General features: G+C 44.9%; 4 protein-coding genes across 6 annotated transcripts; all 4 read right to left on the bottom strand.

Moving 5' to 3' along the window:
- LOC110432056 (beta-glucosidase 7) lies at positions 1,374–4,993 on the bottom strand. Its single transcript, XM_021452049.1, has 11 exons — positions 4,545–4,993; positions 4,039–4,097; positions 3,872–3,947; positions 3,711–3,782; positions 3,520–3,607; positions 3,061–3,304; positions 2,669–2,784; positions 2,359–2,576; positions 2,231–2,262; positions 1,992–2,094; positions 1,374–1,895 (listed from the first exon to the last, which is right to left on the bottom strand). The coding sequence occupies exons 1-11, from the start codon at positions 4,777–4,779 to the stop codon at positions 1,624–1,626; spliced, it is 1,515 nt and encodes a 504-aa protein (XP_021307724.1). The 5' UTR covers positions 4,780–4,993; the 3' UTR covers positions 1,374–1,623.
- LOC8062936 (beta-glucosidase 7) lies at positions 6,447–10,185 on the bottom strand. The gene is made up of 11 exons (XM_002463982.2): positions 9,609–10,185; positions 9,291–9,349; positions 9,091–9,166; positions 8,916–8,987; positions 8,735–8,822; positions 8,208–8,451; positions 7,709–7,824; positions 7,368–7,585; positions 7,257–7,288; positions 7,010–7,112; positions 6,447–6,910 (listed from the first exon to the last, which is right to left on the bottom strand). Exons 1-11 carry the CDS (start codon positions 9,865–9,867, stop codon positions 6,633–6,635), a joined length of 1,545 nt encoding a protein of 514 aa, XP_002464027.1. The 5' UTR covers positions 9,868–10,185; the 3' UTR covers positions 6,447–6,632.
- Positions 10,885–15,308, bottom strand: LOC8062935 (beta-glucosidase 8). Its single transcript, XM_002463981.2, has 11 exons — positions 14,773–15,308; positions 14,416–14,474; positions 13,923–13,998; positions 13,748–13,819; positions 13,572–13,659; positions 12,666–12,909; positions 12,236–12,351; positions 11,935–12,152; positions 11,818–11,849; positions 11,604–11,706; positions 10,885–11,489 (listed from the first exon to the last, which is right to left on the bottom strand). The coding sequence occupies exons 1-11, from the start codon at positions 15,044–15,046 to the stop codon at positions 11,068–11,070; spliced, it is 1,704 nt and encodes a 567-aa protein (XP_002464026.1). The 5' UTR covers positions 15,047–15,308; the 3' UTR covers positions 10,885–11,067.
- Positions 15,758–21,340, bottom strand: LOC110431998 (probable LRR receptor-like serine/threonine-protein kinase At5g10290). Of its 3 annotated transcripts, none has more exons than XM_021451912.1 (12): positions 21,038–21,340; positions 20,040–20,156; positions 19,795–19,927; positions 19,428–19,499; positions 19,050–19,193; positions 18,894–18,965; positions 18,741–18,806; positions 18,581–18,651; positions 18,323–18,463; positions 17,596–17,937; positions 16,516–16,910; positions 15,758–16,417 (listed from the first exon to the last, which is right to left on the bottom strand). In XM_021451912.1, exons 2-12 carry the CDS (start codon positions 20,104–20,106, stop codon positions 16,103–16,105), a joined length of 1,818 nt encoding a protein of 605 aa, XP_021307587.1. In that variant the 5' UTR covers positions 20,107–20,156; positions 21,038–21,340; the 3' UTR covers positions 15,758–16,102. The 3 variants fall into 3 exon arrangements, with proteins under 3 accessions (XP_021307587.1, XP_021307586.1, XP_021307588.1); XM_021451911.1 differs by having other exon boundaries at positions 21,006–21,328; XM_021451913.1 differs by lacking the exon at positions 21,038–21,340 and adding an exon at positions 20,771–20,915.

Raw genomic sequence — 24,339 nt, 5'->3', positions numbered from 1 at the left:
GGGGTGTGAGCGTGCAGCGGGGAGCTAGGCTGCCTGGGCCATATTTGTCTTGCGGCCTATGGGAGGGCTGAGGGAGACGAGAGGGCAGGGAGCGGGCCGTCACTGGGCCTACCATTAGGGAGCAGGCCGTGCTGTGCCAGCCCACATGCCTAGGGTGAGGTCCAAACACGGCCTGCTCCTCCAGGCCATGCTAGCTTGGGCCCATTGGCCATCGCGCCAAAAAACCAGGCCTCGTGCCGACCTGACGATCCTAGGCCGCATGCCCAAATATACGTTGATCCTAGGCTCAGGGGAGCTAGAGTGATTGTGCGTTGATTACACCGATCTCAATAAAGTGTACAAGCGTTGCGATTGACCTTTAATAAAAATTTAAAGGCCAATCGCAACGCTTGTACACTTTTCTCAATAAAAATTTACATCTAACTATGATAAGGACACCTTTCTCACTCTACACTTTACATGCCCTCACAATATGGACCACCATAGGTTTGCTTGCTAAGCTTCATCTACAAGAAGTCCTTATCGTAGTTAGATGTAATACACAAGTGTTTGATGATCCAAATAGACCAAAGCTTGTACAAATGTTAGTACTATGATATTAATATCGAATAGCAACATAAATATAAGATCAATGCAACCTCAAACCATTTTTTAGATGAAAGGATGTAGATTCGTGTAGGAAGATGGAACTCTAATCAAAAGTGCAAAACTATCTCTGATAGTCTATTTCTAATCTAACATTTTTGTGATCTGACGTGTTTTCTTAACATGATTGAACTGATAGACACTCTATGCAACAAGATGCAGCTTGGCGAGGCATTGAAGATTTTCGCATTTGTTTTTGGGAGTGTGGCCGGAGCAGCATTGCTGATCCTGCTCATTTGGAGGTTGTGCATGCATCTAGCTCCGAGGGCAGCTGACGCACCTAGCAGCTCCATCCCCCGTGGTGGCCTCACGCTGACCGGTTTCAACTTGCCTTTGCAAAGAGAAGTTCGATCAGTTTCCATCTGAAGTGGCCTTTGCAAAGAGAAATTCGATCAGTTTCAACTCGCCACTATGTAATTTTTTCTTTTCTCTCTCTTCCCTTTTTTTCCTTTTTTTTCAGTCTGTTTAGTGAATAGTAAGGTGGAGTTATCTTATGGTAGTTTTGGTAGTGTTTGGTGGGGTTTGCGGAGTGAAGCTTGTGGGCTTTTGTATTTTTTAGTCTTTTTTTCTTACTCGTCTAAAAAAATTCCGCAAAAGCTTTTTGCCACCTTTAAAAAAAAATACTGATGGCAATGCCTCGACGATCAGATTTGATCCAATTACCAAGGCTCAGTGTAGTTCTTAGAAGTGATATATTTGGTTAAAAAACCCTCGAGATGTCACGTTCCTGACTAAGCATTTCAAATAAGATCAATCAACACGATAAAATAACCACATCTCAAACGCCACAGAGAACATACTCACAAACTCACAACATTCTGACCATAACTCGGAATGCACAATTCATCGGAGTGGCTCTCTTTTACTCCCATTTTGCTAGCCAAGCACAAGGCTGGATTTGAACCATTGGGCAATCCAAAACACGAGGCAAAGCTGAACAAAATAGTACTACCTTCAGGCTCGGTGGCCCTAGAGATCTCAATGCTTCTGAAGCATGTCCCTGAACCAGTAGGCCGACGCCTTGGGGTGCCGTTCGAGCGTATTGAAGTCAACGTAGACGATGCCAAACTTGGACGAGTATCCTGACAGCCACTCGAAGTTGTCAAGGAGAGACCAGGCGAAGTAGCCAGCCACGTTTGCGCCCTGATCTATGGCTTTTTTCAGCTGGCCAATGTAGCTTCTGTAGAACCGCACCCTTGTGGCATCGCGCAGGTACTGGTCACGGGTCAAGTTTCCAGGCTGATCCATTCCTGGTAACACAGAAAAAAGATTGATATATTGTTCCCTTGGTATGCAATGTGTTCATGTGAAACGTGGAATAAGAAGTATGGAATTCTGTTGAGTACCATTCTCGGTAATGTAGACAGTTGGATTCCCATACTTCTCCTTGAGGTAGTTCACACATCCATACATCCCCGTCGGGACGATGTAAAGCCAATTAGAATTCGCCTACAAGTCCATGCATTGGTTAGCAAGGATTTATTGCAGTACTTTTGAATTTGTAGCTGATGGTAGCATAATATGCACTATGTAGTGCTAACGAAGTAAATAACGTTGAGAAAGAGTAAATGGAGGAACTGCATACCTTTGGTCCAATTGGTTTGCCATTGCGTGCAACTACAGAATTTATGGGACAAATGTTTAGATTAGGTGAAAAAATATCTAAGGCAAATATATTTTTATAAAATATAGAGTTTAAGGCAAGAAACTCACAAACATATTGGACCTGCCAATCGGCAGAGTAGCTACTGGGCGTCTGCTGGAGCAGTTTCTGTCCCTTCATGTAGCTGGATGTGTATTCATTGATACCAATGTAGTCTGCCGAGCCCTTGACCAATTTAGCTTGCTCAGGAGTGAACCTGGGTAGCCTCTCTTTCACAAGATCTTGCATTATTTGTGGATAATGTCCATTTATCAATGGATCAACAAACCTGCACCGGATGTAACAGTTAACTGTGTTATAACTTGCAGTTTTCATTTATAAAAACTTAAGGTTCTGACAGAGCATACTGATATAGCTTACCAGCCAATGTGGAAGTCCCTAGCTCTTTGGGCTGCTGCTTGGTCATCAGGTGAGTTTGTAAGAGCTTCATACCAGTTGAAGTCCAGGACAATTCCAACCTTACCCTTCTGGGCAGCCTACATTTTGAAAAATTATGCCACTCTTCCATCAGCAATTTTAAATACAAGTTACTGAGATTCACCATGTATGTCCAGCTATTTAAGAAAACAAGCTAATGCATTTCATGCAGAAATAAATATGGAGCATTGTTCCAAGCATATATAGACCCTGCCACATTTCGTTTAATAAAATAAAATTTTGGACCACACACTTCATTGAAAAAAATAACATCAGTTTAGCACTTCTAGCTTTTAATTTCAGGGGAACTTTTGAGATCCTCAAGAAGAAAATACCTGATATTTTGTACGGTATCTTGCAACTGCAGCAGCATGTGCCAAGAGAAAATTATGAGCAACAATATAAGGTTCGGTTGCTGAATTCCCACCAGCAGCACATTTGGTGCACCTTTGAGGAGGATTTGATCCCACGTCATAGCCAAGTAGCGCTGCTATCCTTGGCTCATTGAATGTAAACCAGTGCTTTACGCGATCACCGTAGGTCTTAAAACAGAAGTCAGCATAGTCTGTAAACAGGTCCCTAAAAAACAAATTGTACACACATATAAGTATAATCTGGTATTTTAGTTCTATATCCTGTGAAATTAGAGCTATAGCATGACACATTTATAGGCTAACATATAATTTCTGGAGTGCTTCTATGTTGTGTATTCTTCTTTGGGTAAACACAGAAAGTCAAAACACGTCCATAGTATGACCAGATATAAACACCAATTAATTGTTACACTGACTTACGCCATCTTAGCGCTTAACCACCCTCCATATTTCTTCTCAAGCGCAAGAGGAAGATCATAGTGGTAAAGGTTGATGTAAGGAGTCATGCCTGCCCAGTTGTCAAGGAGGGACGTTCAGATATGTTTACATAAGTACTAGGTTCCAATGAACATCTCAGAAGTAGAATTATCCATTTCCAACTTATGTATTACCTTTCTGAAGCAGATAGTTTATCAGATTATTGTAATATGCTACACCTTCTGGATTGACTTTCCCCTCGCCATCTACATGAACCAAAGATCGATGTATCAGCACTAGTAACATCCAAAACTCATGTTTGGATTGTGCTACAACTTGAATGAAAATAATTTACCTGGGAAGATCCTGGACCACGAGATTGAAAACCGGTAGGCATCAAAATTCAAACTCTTCATGAGATCAACATCTTCCTGTAGAAGAACAAAAGAATTAATCATAAGGCCATCAAACGCTCTTATGTCTCAGCCTAGATCGGTCTATCTACTTCTCATAGTCAGGTACCTTGTAGCGATGGTATTGATCCACTGCAACGTCTCCATTTTGATTCCCCGCAATATTTCCTGTTCATTGCAACAAAGCGAAAAGGAAAATCTTAAAGAAAATCAAGATGCATAGATCTCAATGAACAACATCAGATTAATTGTTGTCCAACATTCTGTAGTTGGTTCATAGTTTTTGCCTAGATCCATCTCTTGTACCCCACACCCCCACAAAAACGCCAATCAAGTACTACTAATCATCTAGTAATCAAGTAGCCACTTGCTCTCATTGTCTCACATTCGGAGATCCAATCCCAACCCGTAATCCACGCCTGTTTAGCTACGGTAATTCAGACGCGCTGTTGTTGCAGCACTGATACGGCAACTGACGTGGGTGGATAACCAGTACCTGGATCCATGCTTCCTAGGACTACCCACGCTCACGCATCAGAGTTTCCTCACTCCCGTGCCAGCCGAAGCAGTCAAGCGGAGTTCAGCGTAGGACACAGTGATGAAGCGAAGCAGTACCTGGGACGTGCGCGAATGAATCCCAGATGGAGGGTCCCCGGCCGTTGGTGGACGCGGCGCCCTCGACCTGGTACGCCGACGTCGCCGTCCCGAACACGAACCCCTTGGGGAACGACGCGCGGCTCAGCCCGCCCAGCCAGTTGGCGCCCTTCGCCCCCGCGGCGCAGACACGGACACCGCCGCCGCCGCCGCTGGCGACCAGCAGCGCGAGCAGCACCGCCCACCGAGCGTCCATCTCGGCTCCGCGCGCACGCACGGCTGCCGGCGGCCCGGCTGTCGACCGCGGCAGTGGCAGCTCGCAGTTCGCTCACACACACACCCCACCGGCGTCACCGCGTCAGCGCAGCACAGTAGCAGAGGCGCTTCAGGCCTTCAGCGCTAGACTGACTGTGCCGGCGAACTAGCTGGCGTGCCCCTATTTATTGGTGCTCACGTCGCGTCATCAATGAGTAGGGTCGCGTGTCGGTGCGGTAGCGGTGGATCGAGGCATCTTTTGTGTGATGGGGACCCCCGGGCGGTGCCGGTGCGCGCCCCGGCCGCTCGAGTCTCGACCGGTGCCGGTAGTATCCTTTGTACGGTACTAAGTATCCTTTGTGCGGCGGGCGTGGGGGCCGCCGCCGGCACGAGCACACGACCGGTGCCGGTGATTGATGAGCGTGCCCGTGTGGGGCCGCGCTTGTCTCCAGCCGTCCTTCGGCTGTTCGATTCGATTGATGAGCGAACGTGCGTCAGGGCCGGGAAAGGCGGGCGGTTCCTCGGCGCATGTCGGCTTTCGGTGGGTGGCGCCTCGAAATCGGGGCGGCGCGCCCCATCCATCTGCGCGCATGTGCAGGGAGGTGTCCGACTGTCCGGCGCGGCTGGCCACCTTGCTCAACTGGCGGCCCATGGTGACGAAACACCCGTTTGTCCTGCAGCCATGTCCTCTTTGGATCTACTCGCGTTAATAATAGCATTTCCAGAAAAAAAAACAATCTATATAGTTTTTTATCATAAAATTAGAAAACAAACAAAATAACATGCTTCAATATAGGCTCTATAAATCATTTTGTCTTTTTCACTCTCCAAGACCATTATTCTTGCTCTTTAAAGAGCTCACATGGCTTTTCTAAATGCATATATGGTTGTTATTATTATTATTATTATTATCTCTTTACGGAACACAATTTTAAATAAGCTATTTTGGAGTATAAAAAGTAAAAAGTAGAGAATCGGTTGGACACACTCGAGACGTATATATAGATAAAAATTCAATAAATGAATTTGCAAATAGAGATATAAACTCTTGGAGTTTCTCTTAACTACTACTTCCTCCATATTTATAAAGAAAGTCGTTTTGGAATGAGAATATAAAACATGCATGAATAACTTTTAAGTTGTTGAGTTTAAAAATGTGAAAATCATATGAATAAATTTGTCTTTAAAAATACTTTCATAAAAATATTCGTATATCAATTTTTGATAAATATTTTTATAAAAATAAAGAGTCAAAGTTAGACTTTGAAAACCGTGTCGTTGTTCTAAACGACTTTCTTTACGGGTATGGAGGGAGTAACTCATATATACTCTCTCTCTCTCTGTAAAAAAAATACAATTCTCATTTTTTTCAAGGAGTCTGATATTTGAAATTTGACCAGCCTCATCTATCTCTAATTGATGTTTCTCAAAAAAAAAACTATCTCTAAATCATTGAGAAAAACTTGTCATTTAAAACAAGATCTGATCCAGTTTTAAAACTGCAAAGCTTTAATTATTGCATTATGTAGTTTAAAATCATCTAAGTTATATGTGTCAATTTGTATTCAAAATCGAACGGCATCTAGCTGAGTTGATTAGGTGGCTCTAGTAGCCGTCTTATGAAAAGTCAATATGTTAGCTTGAGTAGAAAAAGCAAGGATGCAAACAGATCAAACACATGGAACTCGCAAATTGATTTTCCGTTTATCATCTTTTACTCCAATTTTGATACCCTTGTACTGAGCTAGCTTACAGCTTTTGCTAGAATAATATGGCCAGCCAAACACTAACTTAGGCAACGCTGAAGAAATTCAATGGTAACTACTCCAGGGTTCAGGCTTGGTTGTTAGACACTCAGTGTTTCTGAAGCATGTCTCTGAACCAGTAGGCTGAATCCTTGGGGTGTCGTTCGAGCTTGGGCGTGCTGAAGTCGACGTAGACAATTCCGAACTTGGACGTGTAACCTGACTGCCACTCGAAGTTGTCAAGGAGAGACCAAGCGAAGTAGCCAGCCACGTTAGCGCCGTCATCGATGGCTTTCTTCAGCTCAGCGAGGTAGCCTTTGTAGAATTGCACCCTTGTGGTGTCGTGCAAGTACTGCTCACGGGTCAAGTTTCCAGGTTGATCCATTCCTGGCAACATAGAAACAAGATTGGTATATGTATCCCTTGACATGCAACACATTTCATGTGAAATGTGAGATATGAGACTGTACTAATGAAAATGAGTACCGTTCTCAGTTATGAAAACTGTTGGATTTCCATACTTCTGCTTCAGATAGTTCACACAACCATACATCCCCGATGGGACAATGTAAAGCCAGTTTGAATTCGCCTGATATTGTAAAGCCAATCAGGATTTCAGAAACTAACGAGTAATTTCTTAATTCACCAGCACTGAGCTACTGATGGCGTAATGTGTGTGTAGTACTAGTTTACTGGATGATGCTTGCAAATGTTGAAGTGAAGAACTACATACCTGTGGTCCAATTGGTTTGCCATTCCGTTCTACTGCATAATTTAGGGGACGAATGCTCAGGTGAAAAATATCTAAATTTAGGTAAAACTTGGGTTTGAGGCAAGAACTCACAAGCATATTGAACCTGCCAATCAGCTGAGTAGCTAGTAGGCTTCTGCTGGAGCAATTTCTGGCCCTTAATGTAGCTAGCTGTGTATTGATTGATCCCAATATAATCTGCTGAGCCCTTGACCAATTTAGCTTGCCCAGGAGTAAACTTGGGCAGCCGCTCTTTCACAATATCTTGCATCATCTGTGGATAATGTCCATTTATTAATGGATCAACAAACCTGCATCGAAGGGAATTATTGATGATATTATAACTTGTACTTTCCTTACATGAAAACTTGGGTTTTGACAAAGGATACTTGCATAGCTTTTTTCTGATGAAAAAGGATACTTGCATAGCTTACCAACCAACATGGAAATCCCTTGCTCTCTGAGCCGCTGCTTGGTCTTCAGTTGAGTTTGTGAGAGGTTCGTACCAATTGAAGTCCAGAACTATTCCAACCTTTCCTTTCTGAGCAGCCTACACTTCGAAATTTTTATTTTATGAGCAATTTAAACCAGAAGATGTTAAATATTACATATATAGAAAATTGGACAGGCTAGCTATTGCATGCCTTTTGCTGTTTCATGACCAATTAGTCATGGAAGGAACCTGTTGCATTTATTGAGTGAGGAATAGAATTGAAACATTATAAAGTATGCTGAGTATCGTTCCAAAGCATATAGACCCAGCAACATTTCATTTCTTAAAATGTATTTTTGGACTGCATGCTTCATCATGTAGTAAAATAAGATCAAATTTTGTACTGCACTCAAGGTTACTGATACTAGAATAACACTTCAAGAACAGATCTATAAGATTTTTGTCCACGGTAATGCTATGAGATATTAAGTAGGACATACCTGATACTTATTACGGTATCTTGCCACCGCAGCAGCATGTGACAAGAGAAAATTATGAGCAACGATATAAGGTTCCGTTGCTGAATTCCCACCAGCAGCACATTTGGTACACCTTTGAGGAGGAATCGACCCACCATCATAACCAAGTAGTGCTACTATCCTTGGCTCATTGAATGTAAACCAATGCTTTACATGATCTCCAAAAGACTTAAAACAGAAGTCAGCATAGTCTGTGAACAGTTTCCTACAAAACATCATATAGAAATATAAATAAAACCTGTTTTTTTTCTTCCAGCCAAGACTTGTGATACGAGAGATATAGCATGACACATTTTGCAAGGATAAAATAAATTAAAACAGAGTGCTTCTATACATTGTGCAGTCCTTTTGGGAAAATATAGAAACACTTCCATATTCATAATTATCTATTTGTAGGGATTAGGACTTTAGGAGTCACATTTTAAGACTCGGTAACAAATCTCAGCACATGAGCAGATAGAAATTTAATTCATTTTAGATTGACTTACGCCATCTTGGGGTTTAACCATCCTCCATATTTGTTCTGAAGCGCAAGAGGAAGATCGGAGTGGTAAAGATTGGCGTATGGAGTAATGCCTGCTCAGTTTTCAAGGAGACATTCAAACATGAGCGAATGTGGGTTCCAACCAATGCGTCTGATGTTGAACATGCTCCAGCTTGAGCTTATACCTTTCTGAAGCAGGTAGCTTATCAAATTTTTGTAATAAGCAACACCTTCTGGATTGACTCTTCCCTCGCCATCTACATAAACCAAAGATGCGTCACCAGTACTGAACCTAAAAGAACTTGTGCACATAGACTACCATGCTAAGTACAACTTAACTCGGACGTATCATTTATGTACCTGGGAAGATCCTGGACCATGAGATTGAAAACCGGTAGGCATCAAAATTCAAACTTTTCATGAGGTCAACATCTTCCTGTAGCGCGGCAAAAGGACTAAGTACAAGGCTAATTAACAAACTTCCTTTTACTTCAAATTTCATCTGCATAAAACCTAGATGGATCCTAGTGTGTTTACTACATCTCATTTGTTAGCAGTACCCTGTAGCGATGATACTGATCCACTGCGACGTCTGCAGTCTGATTCCCTACAATATTTCCTGTTGATCGCAACACAAAGCAGAGAGTGTCAATGAAACAGGAAACTTCTTCAATCGTTGCAGCGGACACAAGGTAGTCTGTCGGGTCCAATACAGAGAGGACCATTTCCGTTCGCCTGCGCATCAGACTCTTTACAGTTGTAGAACACTGCACTAGTCGAAGCCTCGAAGCCAAGCTTGCTAGCGCAGCTGCGCAGAGACGGGGCAGCCAGGCACAGCTGAATCTGAGTGTATAAGCGAGAGGCGATTACTACCGTACCTGGGGTGTGCACGAACGGGTCCCAGGTGGAGGGGCCGCGGCCGTTGGTGGACGCGGCGCCCTCGACCTGGTACGCCGACGTCGCGGTCCCGAACACGAAGCCCCTGGGGAACGCCGGCCGGCTGAGCCCGCCCAGCCAGCTCGCTCCGGCTCCTCCTCCCCCGGCCGCCGCCGCTGCCGCTGCACCTGCACGCGCGCCGCCGCACGCCACCACCAGCAGCGCGAGCAGCAGCGCCCCCGCCCACCGAGCAGCAACCATCTCCTGTCCCCTGCCTCGGCGCAAGCAAAGCAACTCTCACTCTGTTGCCCACTGGCTCCGGCCTCCGGGCTCCTGAAGCTAACGGTTTGGGTGGCAGTAGCACTACTGCCTCCTGTCCTGCTAGATAGGGGTTGTCACCACTCACCACCCCAACAGGCTACAGCTACAGTCCCCGGCGTGGCATCTTCCTGACTACGACGGCACGGCACGGCTGGTCCGGATAGCGATTATCCAAGTCGTGCGCGTCTACTTTTCTTGGAGACTTTGGATTGTTTATGGGTCGCCCTGTCGATTGCAGTGGCTGGCGCGATCCTCTTCCTCCTTTCTTGATGAACCGCCGCGTCCCGTGGTCAGCGGGAGTATCTTCGCGGCTGTCTACGGGTAGTTGGCTAGTGAAACAGCACGTCGTTCGGAGTGCGGACTTGAATCGTTTGCCTGGGAGATCCAAGGTCTCGTTGTACTGCAGCTGCCAACTTCGGTGTGCTCGTGATGCCACCTCGGAAGAACGTGACCATGGTCTTGGTGGAAGCTGCGAGGAACCAGTATACGTAGGCAGTAAACTATAGCATCGCAAGGATCACGAACATGCATTTTGCGTGATTATTTACAATATATCGCAGCATCCCCGTCGTATCGAATCTTGCGGCACATGCATGAAGTATTAAATATAAACAAAAATAAAAATTAATTACACAGTTTGTCTGTAAATCACGAGACGAATCTTTTGATCCTAGTTAGTCCATGATTGAACAATATTTACCACAAACAAACAAAAATACTACAGTAGCAAAATCCAAAAACATTTCACAAGGCCTGCGTTCAAAGTGCACGTAGCTAACGGGCCGACAAGCAGTGTAGCATCGCATAGTTTCCATCAAAGGCGGGCGACAGTTACCGTGCAGCCATCAAATGATCCCCATAGCTTCGGATATGATATTCAGCCATGATGGACCAGAGGGAGGCAGCGACCAATTGACAACGGACTCTAATCAATGCAGATACACGAAGAACACAAGCTATCCATAAATACACATCCAAAGCTGCTCTGCATTGATGCAACATGTCTTAAAATCATCAGACCACCCTCAATCATATAGTCTCATTCCTACAACAGGTCCCTCCTTGATGCAACATGTCTTAAAAGCAACACGCTGCCATCCACTACAAAATTTCACACTAGAAGAAAAAATATACTCCTAATTAAACTGAGGAAACCATGAAGACGGATGGAAGCAGGACACACAAGGAGACGAACAGAGAGACCAGAAGGGCAGCGCCATTCGAGGTGGCCGAAGCCGAGACAGCCGGACGGGTGCCTGAACCGGTCTGCGGGGCGGCGGCGGCCTTCGAGCCCGTCCCTGAGAGCATGTCCCTGAACCAGTACGCCGAGTCCTTGGGGTACCGCTTCAGCGTCGTGAAGTCGACGTAGACGATGCCGAACTTGGACGTGTAGCCCGACAGCCACTCGAAGTTGTCCAGGAGGGACCACGCGAAGTAGCCCACCACGTTTGCGCCGTCGTCGATCCCTTTCTTCAGCTCCGTCAGGTAGTTCTTGTAGAAGTCGATCCGAACCGTGTCGTGAAGGTACTCCTCGCGTGTCAGGTCTCCAGGTTGATCCATCCCTGATATCATTGTATTCATGGCACCATGATTTGTCGATGCGATTCAAGGAGCACCATGGAAAGGACTAAGGAGTGCAAGCATTTCAGGTGAAGGAGACAGGTTATTTCGGTTACCGTTTTCCGATATGATGATGGTTGGATTCTGGTACTTTTCCTTTAGGTAGGTGACGACTCCATACATGCCCGTTGGGACGATGTAAAGCCAGACTGAGTGTGCCTGCACAGGTACATTTATCATCAGAATTTTCATGCTATTTTGTACTTGTCAATCTTGTAACACCAATAGAGTAAAGTAGGGTTCAAAGTAGTAACAGGGAGAGGCTTATACCAGCTGTCCAATCTGCACGCCATTTCTTTCAACTGCAAAGTTCAACATGGAAGGGTTCAGAAACTGTAGTGATCACATACAACCACATAGAACCAGAATCACAGGTTAGTAACTCACAGTTATATTGAACACCCCAGTCAGACGAGTAGCTTGGTGGTCCTTGCTGAGTAGTTTGTTGATTTGAAATGTAGTTTGTTGTATATTGATTGATCCCGAAATAGTCTGATGAGCCCTTGACTAGCTTAGCCTGTTCAGGTGTGAAACTTGGTAGCCGATCTTTCACAATGTCCTGCATTGTCTTTGGATATTGTCCATTTATTAATGGATCAAGAAACCTGAACCATGACCACTTGGTATGGTTAATATCGGTAACTGTGCTAAATAAGATGTATATCACGTATTGCTGTTAAGATCTTACCAACCAATATGGAAATCCCTGGCCCTTTGCGCTGCTGCTTGATCTTCGGTTGAGTTGGTAAGAGGTTCATACCAGTTGAAGTCTAGAACTATCCCAACCTTGCCTTTCTGAGTTGCCTATTATAGAGAAAAAGATTAACTTGTTCTGGATCATTTCCACACAAAAGACTCAAGTTGTTCTTTACTGTTTTGGAGGGGGGCGGTTAAAAGACTCAAAAGACTACCATTGACACTCTTTTAGGACACCTAATAATTAACACTTGCAGGTTCAGGTTACTTGCTGCATATATGCAAATTAGACTACCATTGACACTCTTTTAGTGTCAGTGCACCAGTTTGTACATTTTGTCACAGACATGCATATATCCTGGTACTACTACTAAAATATCTCAATAGTTCCTTGTTTATTCTTCTTTTTCATTGAAAAATACCTGGTATTTATTGCGGTATCTTGCAACAGCAGTAGCATGAGATAAGAGGATGTTATGAACAACAATGTAAGGTTCTGTCGATGAGTTCCCACCGGCAGTGCATTGTGTGCACCGATTAGGGGGGTCAATCCCTTTATCATAACCAAGGAATGATACTATCCTTGGCTCATTTAATGTGAACCAGTTCTTGACTCGATCGCCAAAAGTCTTGAAACAAAAATCGGCATAGTCAGCGAATATATCCCTGCAGAACATAATATACAAAAAAAGAACAAGTGAAATCTAAATCTAAAAAGAACGATATCACTTCATAGTTCATACTTGTCCATGTGAGTGAAAATACTAAGCCGTCATCAAATTGGCCAAGATATTGATGCAAAAATTCCAAATCAAACCACTATCCCACCTTCTAATAATTGCAACAGGACAAGTGGCTATTTTCCCAGTATAAGTTCATACTATCAATCAACAATGAAGCCTTGAGTCTCAACTATAAAGAAACTTGACCGGTTGGGGAAAGATCGCCCCCATGACTTTGCACTAAAAAGAGACCTCAGCGAAACTGGGTGAAAAAAACCCATACCCCGGTCTCACCCTATAGGGCTGCACCATAACCTGGGCCAACAACCACTGCTACTAGCCTACTACCCCAGGTAGGACTGCAACGTTACAACAAGCCAGCACCCTGCCACTATTTTTTGGGGGGAGACACAAAGAGTTCTTTTTTTTGGCACAAGTTGGGCCTGCAGGTTGGTACAAATAATTAGTAACCTACCACCACCATACTAGTGTGTTTGCTGGAATCTCAACTATATGTATATAGAATGTATCAAGTTCATATAGTACAAGACTCTTCACATATTTCAACATGAAGTAACAAAGACAAGAAGGCTGTTTCTCGCTTACACAATTTTTGGGCCTAACCAGCCTTGGTACTTTTTCTGAAGCGCAAGTGGAAGATCATAGTGGTTAAGGTTGGCGTAAGGAGTAAGACCTGCTCAGTTTTGAAGGGAACATTCAGAGAGGGACATATAGCTTCTGTAAAATCTATGAAGACTGAACTTTCATGTCTGAATCATTACCTTGCTTAATCATGTAGTCTATAAGATCGTTGTAATACTGCACTCCTTCTTCATTAACTTTCCCTTCGCCATCTAGAAAAACCAAGACATTTCAATCATCAATGGATCCAATAAGCAACTGGTGACTAATACAACTCAACAGTTAGAGGTGTTAGTAGAGTCAGATTTTATGCACCTGGGAAGATCCTGGACCAGGAGATTGAAAACCGGTATGCATCAAAATTTAGGCTTTTCATGAGATCAACATCTTCCTGTGCAAGGATAAAAAAACCAAATATCAGAGAAAAAGAAACATTTCCTAATTTCCAAATGAAGAATTAATTCTTTGGTGTGAGATGTTTCTTGCTAGCTCTCTCAAAATTTCCGAAAATCATATACAATAATGTGGTTTGATACGCAACAAGCCTAGTTTATGCCAAATCAACTTTTAGCTGGGCTCAGAGGCTAACACTACCTTAAGATTGCTTTGTTCCAGATTTGAGTTCACTTGGGATAGATACTCTTTTGCTTTTCCACATTTGTTCATGTTTTAATAAACTATACTACTACATAAATGAAAGCATCCCCATGGCCAGTAAAATAACTATCATGGTCTGATCCATCAATCAACTGACAGAATAAGCAATAATTTTAAAACAGATGTGGGGTCTCATTTGATTGTGACGCACCTTGTAGCGATGATATTCATCTGTTGTAACATCTGCGTTCCCGTCTTCAGCAATCTTTCCTGTTCATTACAAACACACGCTAGGCGTTAGCATTCATAAGCTAAGTTAGGACAAGGTGGCAGATTCCATTTCCCATCCCCTCAACTTGAGATTAATTTGAGCTCAGGTCTCAGCTCGTGCATCCTCACAACTCCCTGACCCGAACTCTAATGCCCATATAGCATATACCCAACCTCGGTAACTTTGCGTTGCAAATATCAGGAAATGATCACTTGGGCATCACTATGCCAAGCAGCCAAAGAAGGATCTGCCTTACTGCTACTATTAACAGTAGCTGCGACGGCGGCGATGCGTTACCGGGGGTGTGGACGAAGGGATCCCAGATGCAGGGCCCGCGGCCGCCGGACGTGGCCGCGCCCTCGACCTGGAACGCGGACGTCGCCGTCCCGAAGATGAACCCCTTGGGGAACGCGTCCCGGCTCAGCCCTCCCGTGTCCGCCCCGACGGCTCGGACGCGAAGCCCGCGGCTGCCGAGCGGCACGACGGCCAGCGCCAGCAGCAGTAGCTGGATGCAGCGGCAATGCGTCGTCGCCGGCGGAGCCGCAGCAGGCCCCGCGGCGGCGGCGCCCATCCCGGCCGGCGAGCTAGAGCGGCACGGCAGTATCAGCTCAAGCACGGCCTAGTTCGCTCACTCACTCTCAACAGATCGCAGACGCAGTCAGTCAGTCAATCTGGTCGGCGTCGGGTCACCTCAGTCATATCGATTGCCGCTGCCCGCTGCCCAGTGCCCACCCTGGGCAGTCGATCGGGCACGCCGCAAGTGACGGTGACGGACCTTCTTTTTGCCAGGGCGGCGGGCTTGGCGTTGGCGAGGCGAGCTGTGACCTGCGGCAGCGCGTGGCGCGTGCGTCGCGGAGGGTTCTGACGACGGCTCAGGGCTCAGGCTGTCGGCGTGGCCGAGGGGGCTAGGTGCGATCTGGCCTGGTTGTCCGTGGGGGCGTGGACCCGACACCCAGCGTGGCGGTCGCACACTTCGCGGCCCGCGGTTCACGGCTATGTCCTCGGCTTTGTGAGCAGTGATGCACGGTACCTTCGTACCGAGGCGGTCTTGGTAGCATTGCTGTCTGAAAGGACCGAACGAACAATCCGTGAGCTGTGATGCACTTCAGAACGTACGGTGGTGGATCTGTGCTGCTCCGCACTACGCGGTACAAACGAAGAAACGCGACGGTCTCTGGTCAACGGTGAAACATTTGAAGCGAGACTCCTCATCGTCTTTTGAAGGGATATAAACCAGACTAGATCTAGATTCATCAGTCCAAACAGGTCGAGCAGATGAAAATACAAGTCAACAACACGAAGCACGTGGTAGCGCAAACTGGCTGAGAATGACTCGGCTTCGCCAAGCCGGTGCTTGCAGCTTGCATGTGATGTGGTTTCAAGTTTCAACCAGGCGGCACATGCGTCCCCAGCTTTCCCCCACTCTACAAATTACAGGGGTGGGAGCTGGTTAACACCTGAACCCCTTTAAATCATCCTTATACACATTATAAAATACAGGCACGTATCAACGCCAAGTGGCACAAATTTTGCTAACAAGCTTTGCAACAATGCCTTACATACATATAGTTACATGTCAGCCCTGCGACGTCGACGACAAGCTGAAGCTCCGTGTGACCCGACGTCGTTACCTGCCGGCGGACAGTTCGATGGCGTCCTGGTTGTAGACGGAGTCCTCACCCCAGTCGAACCGCTGCTGCATCCGCTCGTAGTCCTGCCTCCTCGTCACCTCCACCTGCTGCCACTCCTCCCACCTCTCTGCGAGGCCCTCGCCTTCCAGCATCCGGACCACCTCGGACATGGACGGCCGGTCCTCAGGCGAAGCCTGCGTGCAGAGCAGCGCGATCTGGATCATCATCTCCACCTCCTGCCCGTTGTAATTGTTGTTCAGGTTACGGTCAACTATGGCGTCGAGATGCCCTTCCCTTTGCAGCTTCTTGACCTGTGAATTTGCAGCAAGATCGTAAGCATACTGCGGAGAGAAATTTCATGCGATGTGTATGCTTGCATCAATTGTAGAAGAGATAGGAATCAGCTTACATGATCAAGTAATAACACATCATCTTCTTCCTCCAGACGTGAAAAGTCTATGGCACGCTGACCAGTGACTAGCTCGAGAAGCATTATGCCGTAACCAAAAACATCGGTTCTCTCGGATGACTTCCCAGTGGACAAATATTCAGGGGCAATGTGACCCATAGTTCCACGGACCTGAGTAGTCACAGATGTCTTCTGTACATCCACCAGCTTGGCCAAGCCGAAATCACCAACAACCGGTTCAAAACCTTCATCAAGCAAGACATTGGCAGCCTTGACGTCACGATGTATAATCTTAGGATTGCAGTGCTCGTGCAAATACTCCAGTCCACGAGCTGTGCCTATAGCCACTCGCTTCCTTGCAGACCAATCTAATATTGGCTCCCCAGGTTTAAATTCTGAATCGTTGACATGATAAGCACGTATCAGATGATGACGTATTACATCAAAATCATCAGCATGGAAGGGAAATAGTATAGAAGTGGTGAAAGATTTGTTTGTTAAAAATTAAAAGTGGCAAAGTTTTCCACTCATTGGATGTATATACAGTGAAATATAAATTAATGCAACTAGCTATCCATACATGGTAACAGGGTGTAGCTATGATATATTAGAAATAGTAGACTATGACCTGTCATCAGCAAAAATGGAACAGTTCTGATACTGAAGAGATTCCTACTGAAAAAACACTTTAAATATCCTCAACAAAAAGAAGCAAATCTCTGCTAAGTGCTAACCCACTCTGTAGGTCAACTGGATGACAATTCTCAAGCATTACTAGGTGACAAATTGATTTACCCACTCTGTAGACCAGATCTCACTGGTAAATTTAGATCATTTTAATACTGTATTACAAACCAGTCGTGCAGAATTACATCTTATAGAGCATACGGAACATTTATTTCAACAAAGAGTTACCTAATGGGGCAACGGATCTCACTATACTATGCTAGCTTCTAAATACATGAGTTGCATAATCTATAAGCACACTCATGGTCTAAGTAACATCATAGAGTAGTAACAGTACAGAACTAAATGCAATGAAACAAGTGTTAGCTAGTTAAGACTTAAAAAAGAGAGTACCTCGTAGACGGTAGGCCACACTAAGATTCTGCATGAAAGGATAAACAAGCAGGCGCTCTGTTTGTGTTGTACAGAAACCAATCAATCTTAAAAGATTCCGGTGAACTGCAACACTAATCAGCTCAACCTCACGCAAGAAAGCAGCCTCTCCACCAGGACTTTCGTAATCAGTTAACCGTTTTACAGCAATCTTAGTGCCATCTGGAAGTGCTCCTTTATATACTTTCCCAAAGCCCCCTTGTCCAAGAACATTTTTCTCACTGAAATTATCAGTTGCAAGTTGCAATTCTCGCCATGCAAATCTTTTCAACTGGCCAAATGCAATTCTACGATCATCCTCACCTGGGAAGCATAAATTACCAGATCTTGGTTCAGTGCAAATCTATTTGTAAGATTGGCACAGTGTCTTAAATATGCTAGTTTCTACTGTGCCATCAACAGTGTTAAAATGGTACAGTAAGCAGAATAAGTTACTCCAAAGAAGTACACTGGCATGCCAGTTCTGGAAACCATGGTTTTAATTAGTCATTACACCTAATTCTACTTGAGTTTTTTTTTATTTCTTTAAAGAGAACTTAGTTTCAGCACTTTGCATATCTTCTTTAACTTATTGGTTCATTTCTTTGTTTAATACATGATGAAATTATGCATATTGCAGTAATAATTTAGCTAATGAACAAGTTTAGCTGCAGCAAGGTGCTGAAATAAAATGCAGTAGATTCACTACCTGATACATCCACAAATACTTCACGTAGATGGCTTTTCCTCCTTCCATTACAGATAATGAATATAGCCCCTATGATTAGAAGCCCCATCAGACCTCCAACTGTTCCAAGGACAATGCCTATTGTCGAACCATGGGATGAACCTATCAAAAAGCGACAATATTATCAGATGCCTCTAATTATTTGACAAACGTCCAGTAGGGTGCCTGTGCTATCTGACAAATGTACAATAAAGAACACAGAAATGTATGGCTTGTTACCTTGGTAAGACATGTTTGAGGCACACTGATGGAGGAAGTTTGCTCCACAGGTCAAGTTATTACCTGAAAAACTGTGAAGTAAATGAACCTTTGTTAGCTCTCAAAAGTAACACGCATGGACACCACAAAAGTTTTACAATTATCACTTATTCCACAATACTTGTAACGTGCAACTTGAAACAGCTGGGATGGTATTTGACCAGTGAGTTTATTGTAAGCCAGCCGACTGCCATCATTTGGAGAAAAAGTTAGTAAGTATAAGACAAATTTTAAGTCTTGTGAGAAAAACTATCATTTGAGTGCTAAACCTTACATGTCTGTCAAGCTTGAGATGCTTGCTATCGTATCAGGAATAGAGCCATTGAGATTGTTTTGACTTAGTATCCTTGTTAAGAAACAGAAGCGGAAAACAAGAATGTCAAGTCACTGAATATTCATAAAACAAAAGAATAAGGATTCTAGTACATACAGAAGCTGGAGCTTTGAAAGTCTGCCAAGAGAAGCCGGTATTGGCCCAACCAACAGGTTGTTTTCCAAATCTAAGCTTGTCAACCGAGAGAGGTTGCCAAACTGCTCTGGTATGCCACCAGTGATGTTGTTACCAGGCAAGGACCTGCAGTATCATACATTTTACAGCAATGAACAAAATAGGGAATTCGTGGCAACATGATATAATAACAAAGCCATTACTTCATCTAGCAAGCCAAAAATACACCATTAATACTTAATTACTTTTACATGCTAAATAGTTTGCAAAGAATCGTAAGCACAGTAGCAGTTACATCACAGCCACTACCTAGTACCTAAAATATTTAGGTGTATCATCAATCTAGAAGAGTGCACTTACAGAACATTTAAATACTCCAGATCTCCGATTCTTGGTGACAGAACTCCAGTAAACCCCATAGAAGCCAATGTTCTGCAGGAGGGCATCAGGAAGGTAAACTCAGAAAAACTGGAGGTCCTATCATATAGCTCAATGAGTTTAGCACAGCAACATATTGAAGATTGAACTGCAAGCGCATCAAAGTTAACAATTACACGCTAAAGCAAATGCCTCTCAACTGATATTTGGAGTTGTTGGAGACCTTAAGAGCTTATCTTAATGAATGTGGGAAATGTAATACAGCTCCAAGATAAGTGAACTATTCGTTAACTAATTGAAGAACAAAAGTTAAAAATAAGAGTGCAAGAAACAGAATGCTGCAACTTACACTTGCACGACATTGTTGTTATTGTCACAAATAACAGAATTCCAAGTGCAGGGGTTAACTTGATTTTGGTTCCAATCAGAAAGCTGACTGCCAGTAGCATTTAGTTTCAGCTTCATATCGTACAAGGCATCACCTAAGTAAACAAAAGATTCTTAGTTACTTGCAAAGAGCTTGAAAATTATGTGTTGATAGTGAAAGTGAACTAAAAATAAGTGAAATACACATATGATAGGCACGTGAGTAACCTTGACGATCAGATGCTGAGAATGGGAGTAAAGATGCTATAACTAGAATAATGTTGAGCAGCTCCATTTTTCTTCTATTATTACTGTAGCATCAGAGAAGTTCCTTTGAAAGCTTGCCTGACCAGAAAACATAAACAAACTGATCATGTTAGTGGTCCATGCCTTATCTGGTTGACCAACAAAATCAATTCACAGTGGGATTACAGAGCACACAATAAACGAAGAAGGCACAAACATGCCAAGTTGTCAGATACAAATGCTGTGCACTTTGTTTGAACTGAAAGAAAATTAGTATCCACATCTGAGCAGCATATCATGGAAACTGGAATCACCAGAAGGTTGCAAACTAGTAAGTTGTGCAGAAATGCAAGTGTTTGTGCTGAACTCAGACAAGAGCATATAGATTTGTTTAAAAAATTAGCCAAAACAAATTATGTAATGCAGTGAAGCGGTGAAACAAGCATAGTTTTATTTCTAAAAATATACTAGTACATACAGGACAAAAAAGAAATATGCATCCATTTCAACTGAACAAGAGAAGCCCCCACCCTCAGCTCCCCAAGTCTAACCCAACCAACCAGTTAGTTAGCTCTGAGGTGGTCCCGAAATCTCTGGACTCAACCCCGAATTCCCAATTTTCAGCATATTAAAACCCGAATTTTGATGTCTACAAGGCACGGGCATAGAAAGATGCCGAAATGATATTGGAGAAGTTAATTTCACGAAACCACCTAAACAATTCATCAGAAATTCAGAATCGAATTGAACCCTTCCAGTTACTAGTGCATAGAATTAGAATCCCAGCCAAAGCAAGCAAGCAAGCGCACACAAAGAGGCATAGAGCTAGCTCAATTCGGGAGAAACAAGGGAAGCGAGTTAAAAGTGGGCAAGAGCTCCAATTACTTTATCAGCGATTCGTTACGGAACTGAGAAGCTTCGAGAACGACGGAGAAAGAAAAGACTCACACGCATAGAGAGAGAGAGAGAGAGAGAGAGACTCGCTCGCCCGCGCCGCCGCTCCGTCCGCGACCGCGAGATTCGGTGGTTCACGCCGCTTCCCTCCTCATCATCATCTTCTGCTCTGCTCCACCTCCACGACCACCGCGGCCGCCGCGCGTGTGAAGGCGTAGGTGGAAGAGGACTCGTCCGGTTGACTCCAGGCGCCGGAATTGACCCCCGATGCTGTTCCGAAACGGGAGCCCATCGCTTTTTCTGGCAGGCGCACGCGCGATTCGGCAGGTAGCAGTCGCTAGGTCTAGCAGAGCACTCCAGTAACTGTGTCGGGTGGGTGGGTGGATCTTTCGAACCTCCCCTTTCTCGAGTCCCTTCGGATAAGGTGGAATTGGACTTTGGCGGATGCTGCTGCTGTTGCGATCGCTTGGTTTTTTTTTTCGCTGACGATGACTCGGGCCTCGTTTAGTTGTGGAAAAAATTTTGAATTTCGTTATCGTAGCATTTTTATTTGTTTATGGTAAATATTATTTAATCATAGATTAATTAGATTTAAAAAATTCATCTGGTAATTTATAGGTAAACTGTATAATTAGTTTTTGTTTTTATTTATATTTAATATTCGACGGAGAATCCTGCAAAATTTTTGAATTTGCCTCGGGCTTTTTCTGCGCGTGTCCGGAACTCCGGATTGGACGAACGGGCGAGACGAGGCGGGCGCCATCACGCACGGCTTCGGTGCACGGACTGCTGTCCGTATGTAGTTTTCGTGTTCGGTCGAGCGCATACCTTTTTGTCTTGTCTGTATACTCTTTTTCGTGCTGCCAAGCGGGTGACGATAATGAGGGGGGCTTAACTTAAAGGTTTTTAATGAATTTGCGGCTGCGGCAGCACCGTCAAAAAAAAAATTCTCGATCACCAAAGATAGGGATTTTATTGATTAAACTCATGAAAAAAAATTATAATCTTGAACAACCAACGGTGTAATGCACTAGATAACCTGCATGCGCCAAGCTCTGCCCACTTTTAGACCGGAATTTCACCTCCGGCAATGCTCTACCAAGCTCTTTACATTCCTCTAGCAGATACATAAGTCTCTTGTATGCTTGAGTTTAGCGACCAAATAGTGGTCGTCATGCAGTGTGATTCCATACCTTACGCCTGATCCAGTCTCCTGCGAGGCTCAACTCCTCTTTGCAAGCCACAAGTTCGTGTTGTTGGAAGTTTTTTTTCCCCAACAAAAGCTCTCAACGTTGCAAGAGCCCGATGGTGTTTTGTTGCGGATTGCCTAAACACAGTCGCCACAAAGTCCACCCCGACCGTTTTTCTAAAGATGAAACGTGGATTGATAAACAGGGGTACACACAGACACAGGAACGTGGTACAATTGTACAAGTAGTAATGAAGTAATGGTGACAACCTATCGTGCCAGCTCGAGCGTGGAGCACTCGAGGAAGCGCGTGGCCCGAAAACTCGCGAACGGCAGTTGGCAAGAGCCCCAATGCAATAGGCAGCCAGCGGCGTCAAGGACCGCCGGGCGCCTGTCTCCCGCTTCTCAGCGACACCGGCACCTTTGGCTTGGCCTTGCGCAAGAAAACCGAACTGAACATTACTGTTCGCTGATTTGTTTTTTTCGAGAATATGCGCTGCATGTATTTCATTAAGCGAGGGTTAAGAGTTTTACAACAAAAACCCAAGACAGTAAACCACAGATTACCGTCACAGAACAAAGCCAGACCAAAGCAAGTTACGCACCAAGAGAAAGAGAAAAGACTACTGAACTACTAGCGCGAGGCCAGCAACGACCGAGCGCTCGTGCTGCTTCGTCAAGGATAGCTTGCGGAAGAACAACCGGCTGTCGAGACGATCTATCAAAGGTTCTCGCATTGCGCTCCTTCTGGAGGTTCCAACCGACAACGAAGAAAAGAGAGTCAAAACCTCAACGGATTTGCTTAGGAAGCCTTTTCATTGAATCGGTCCACCAAGCCATAACGTCTTGTTCTTGTACTGTGATTAAGTGCTACAGCAGGAACCTTTCTAGGCAAGAGGACTAAACCAAGCAACTGAAAACACAGCCCAACACAATATGATCTAAAGTCTCAGGCGACTAATCACAAAAGATGCAGAGGTTGTCCTCTTGAAGCCCATGGCGCCACCTCCTATCCGCTGTCCAGCACTTCTTGTGCAAAGCCAGCCAGAAGAACAACTTAACTTTAGGCGGTGCCGAAGTTTTCCGGATTTGGCGAGCTCCCAGAGGTGTGGAACACCCCAAGAACATTGCCCCATAAGCGGATGCAGCAGAGTATTGCTGTGACGCAGCAAACCTCCAGGCGAAAGTGTCCGGCGTCCCAGGGGAGAGGTGAACTTGTTCAATTGCCCGACACAGGCCGATGAAGTCCGTGAGCAATCTTACAGTGCGAGCGCCTGTTATATGATGCACCCATGCGTGATTATTGAGCGCCTCCGCGATGGTGACGCCCCACTTTCTCTTGGGCACTGCTTGAAAGACAGCTGGAGCAATGAACCTGATGCTTGCCCCTTGAATCCAACTGTCTGTCGAGAAGAAAATGGATTCGCCGTTTCCCAGGACGGCGGTAGTTGCTGCATTGAAGAAGGCCATGACGTCCCCATTTTCCTGGTCAGGCAAAACGGCCCATGGCCGTCCATGGTCGACCCGACGCAACCATGGCCAACGTAGCCTCAGCGCCAATCCAGTCTGGCGAAGATCAGTGACCCCCAGCCCCCCCCCCCCCCCCCCCAAGGCTCGCGGTCTGCAGCAGATCGGCCAAGCGACCTTGCAGTGCCCCCCAGAGGCAGAAGCCGTTCCTGACCAGATGAAACCGTGGCGAAGCTTGTCGATGCTTTCGATTGTCGAGGTAGACAGGCAAAGGGCAATGGACAAGTACACTGAAATTGCAGATAGGGTACTCCTGACCAGTGTAGTTCTGCCTACTATGTTGAGCAGATTTCCTTTCCACACGGGGAGCCTAGCGGCCACGGCGTCAATCAAAGGTTGCTCGTCACATTTCTTAAGCTTGAATAAGGACAAAGGGACACCCAGATAGCGGCAAGGGAAGTCTTGTATCTTACATTGAAGCAACTGCTGAAGCCTTTCGAGTTCATCATTACCACAGTGGATTGGAGTTGCGATACTTTTGTCCATGTTAGAGAATAGGCCCAAGGCCTCCCAAAAAGCTGCAGCGCTGTGCTGAGTACAGTTAAATCTTCTTTCGTTGGGGAAACAAAGAGGACTAGGTCATCTGCATAGAGGCTCACTCGCTGCACCCTTCCAGCAACCCCAAGTTGTGCAAGGAGACCTTCGTCGTCCAGCCACTGGAGCATACGGTCT

Source organism: Sorghum bicolor, chromosome 1 (genome assembly GCF_000003195.3).
Source record: "Sorghum bicolor cultivar BTx623 chromosome 1, Sorghum_bicolor_NCBIv3, whole genome shotgun sequence".
NCBI lineage: Eukaryota > Viridiplantae > Streptophyta > Magnoliopsida > Poales > Poaceae > Sorghum > Sorghum bicolor.
Note: the sequence above shows the minus strand (reverse complement) of the source record. Positions and strands in the feature narration are given on the sequence as shown.

Bases quoted from the DNA above. Each gene is read 5' to 3' on its own strand.
- LOC110432056 (XM_021452049.1), bottom strand. From the start codon at position 4,779: ATGGACGCTCGGTGGGCGGTGCTGCTCGCGCTGCTGGTCGCCAGCGGC. The intron at 3,783-3,871 runs GTAAATTATTTT...TGGTTCATGTAG, and splicing joins GTGGTCCAGGATCTTCCCAG to ATGGCGAGGGGAAAGTCAAT. The intron at 2,263-2,358 runs GTGAGTTTCTTG...TAAATTCTGTAG, and splicing joins TTGGCAGGTCCAATATGTTT to TTGCACGCAATGGCAAACCA.
- LOC8062936 (XM_002463982.2), bottom strand. From the start codon at position 9,867: ATGGTTGCTGCTCGGTGGGCGGGGGCGCTGCTGCTCGCGCTGCTGGTG. The intron at 8,452-8,734 runs GTAAGTCAATCT...GATGTTTTGTAG, and splicing joins TGGTTAAACCCCAAGATGGC to GAAACTGTTCACAGACTATG. The intron at 7,586-7,708 runs GTAAGCTATGCA...CCTTCGATGCAG, and splicing joins AGGGATTTCCATGTTGGTTG to GTTTGTTGATCCATTAATAA.
- LOC8062935 (XM_002463981.2), bottom strand. From the start codon at position 15,046: ATGGGCGCCGCCGCCGCGGGGCCTGCTGCGGCTCCGCCGGCGACGACG. The intron at 13,999-14,415 runs GTGCGTCACAAT...ATCCTTGCACAG, and splicing joins ATGAATATCATCGCTACAAG to GAAGATGTTGATCTCATGAA. The intron at 12,910-13,571 runs GTAAGCGAGAAA...TATGTTCTGCAG, and splicing joins TGGTTAGGCCCAAAAATTGT to GGATATATTCGCTGACTATG.
- LOC110431998 (XM_021451912.1), bottom strand. From the start codon at position 20,106: ATGGAGCTGCTCAACATTATTCTAGTTATAGCATCTTTACTCCCATTC. The intron at 17,938-18,322 runs GTAGTGAATCTA...TATGCTTCCCAG, and splicing joins AGTATTTGTGGATGTATCAG to GTGAGGATGATCGTAGAATT. The intron at 16,911-17,595 runs GTACTCTCTTTT...TCAACGATTCAG, and splicing joins TGTGGCCTACCGTCTACGAG to AATTTAAACCTGGGGAGCCA.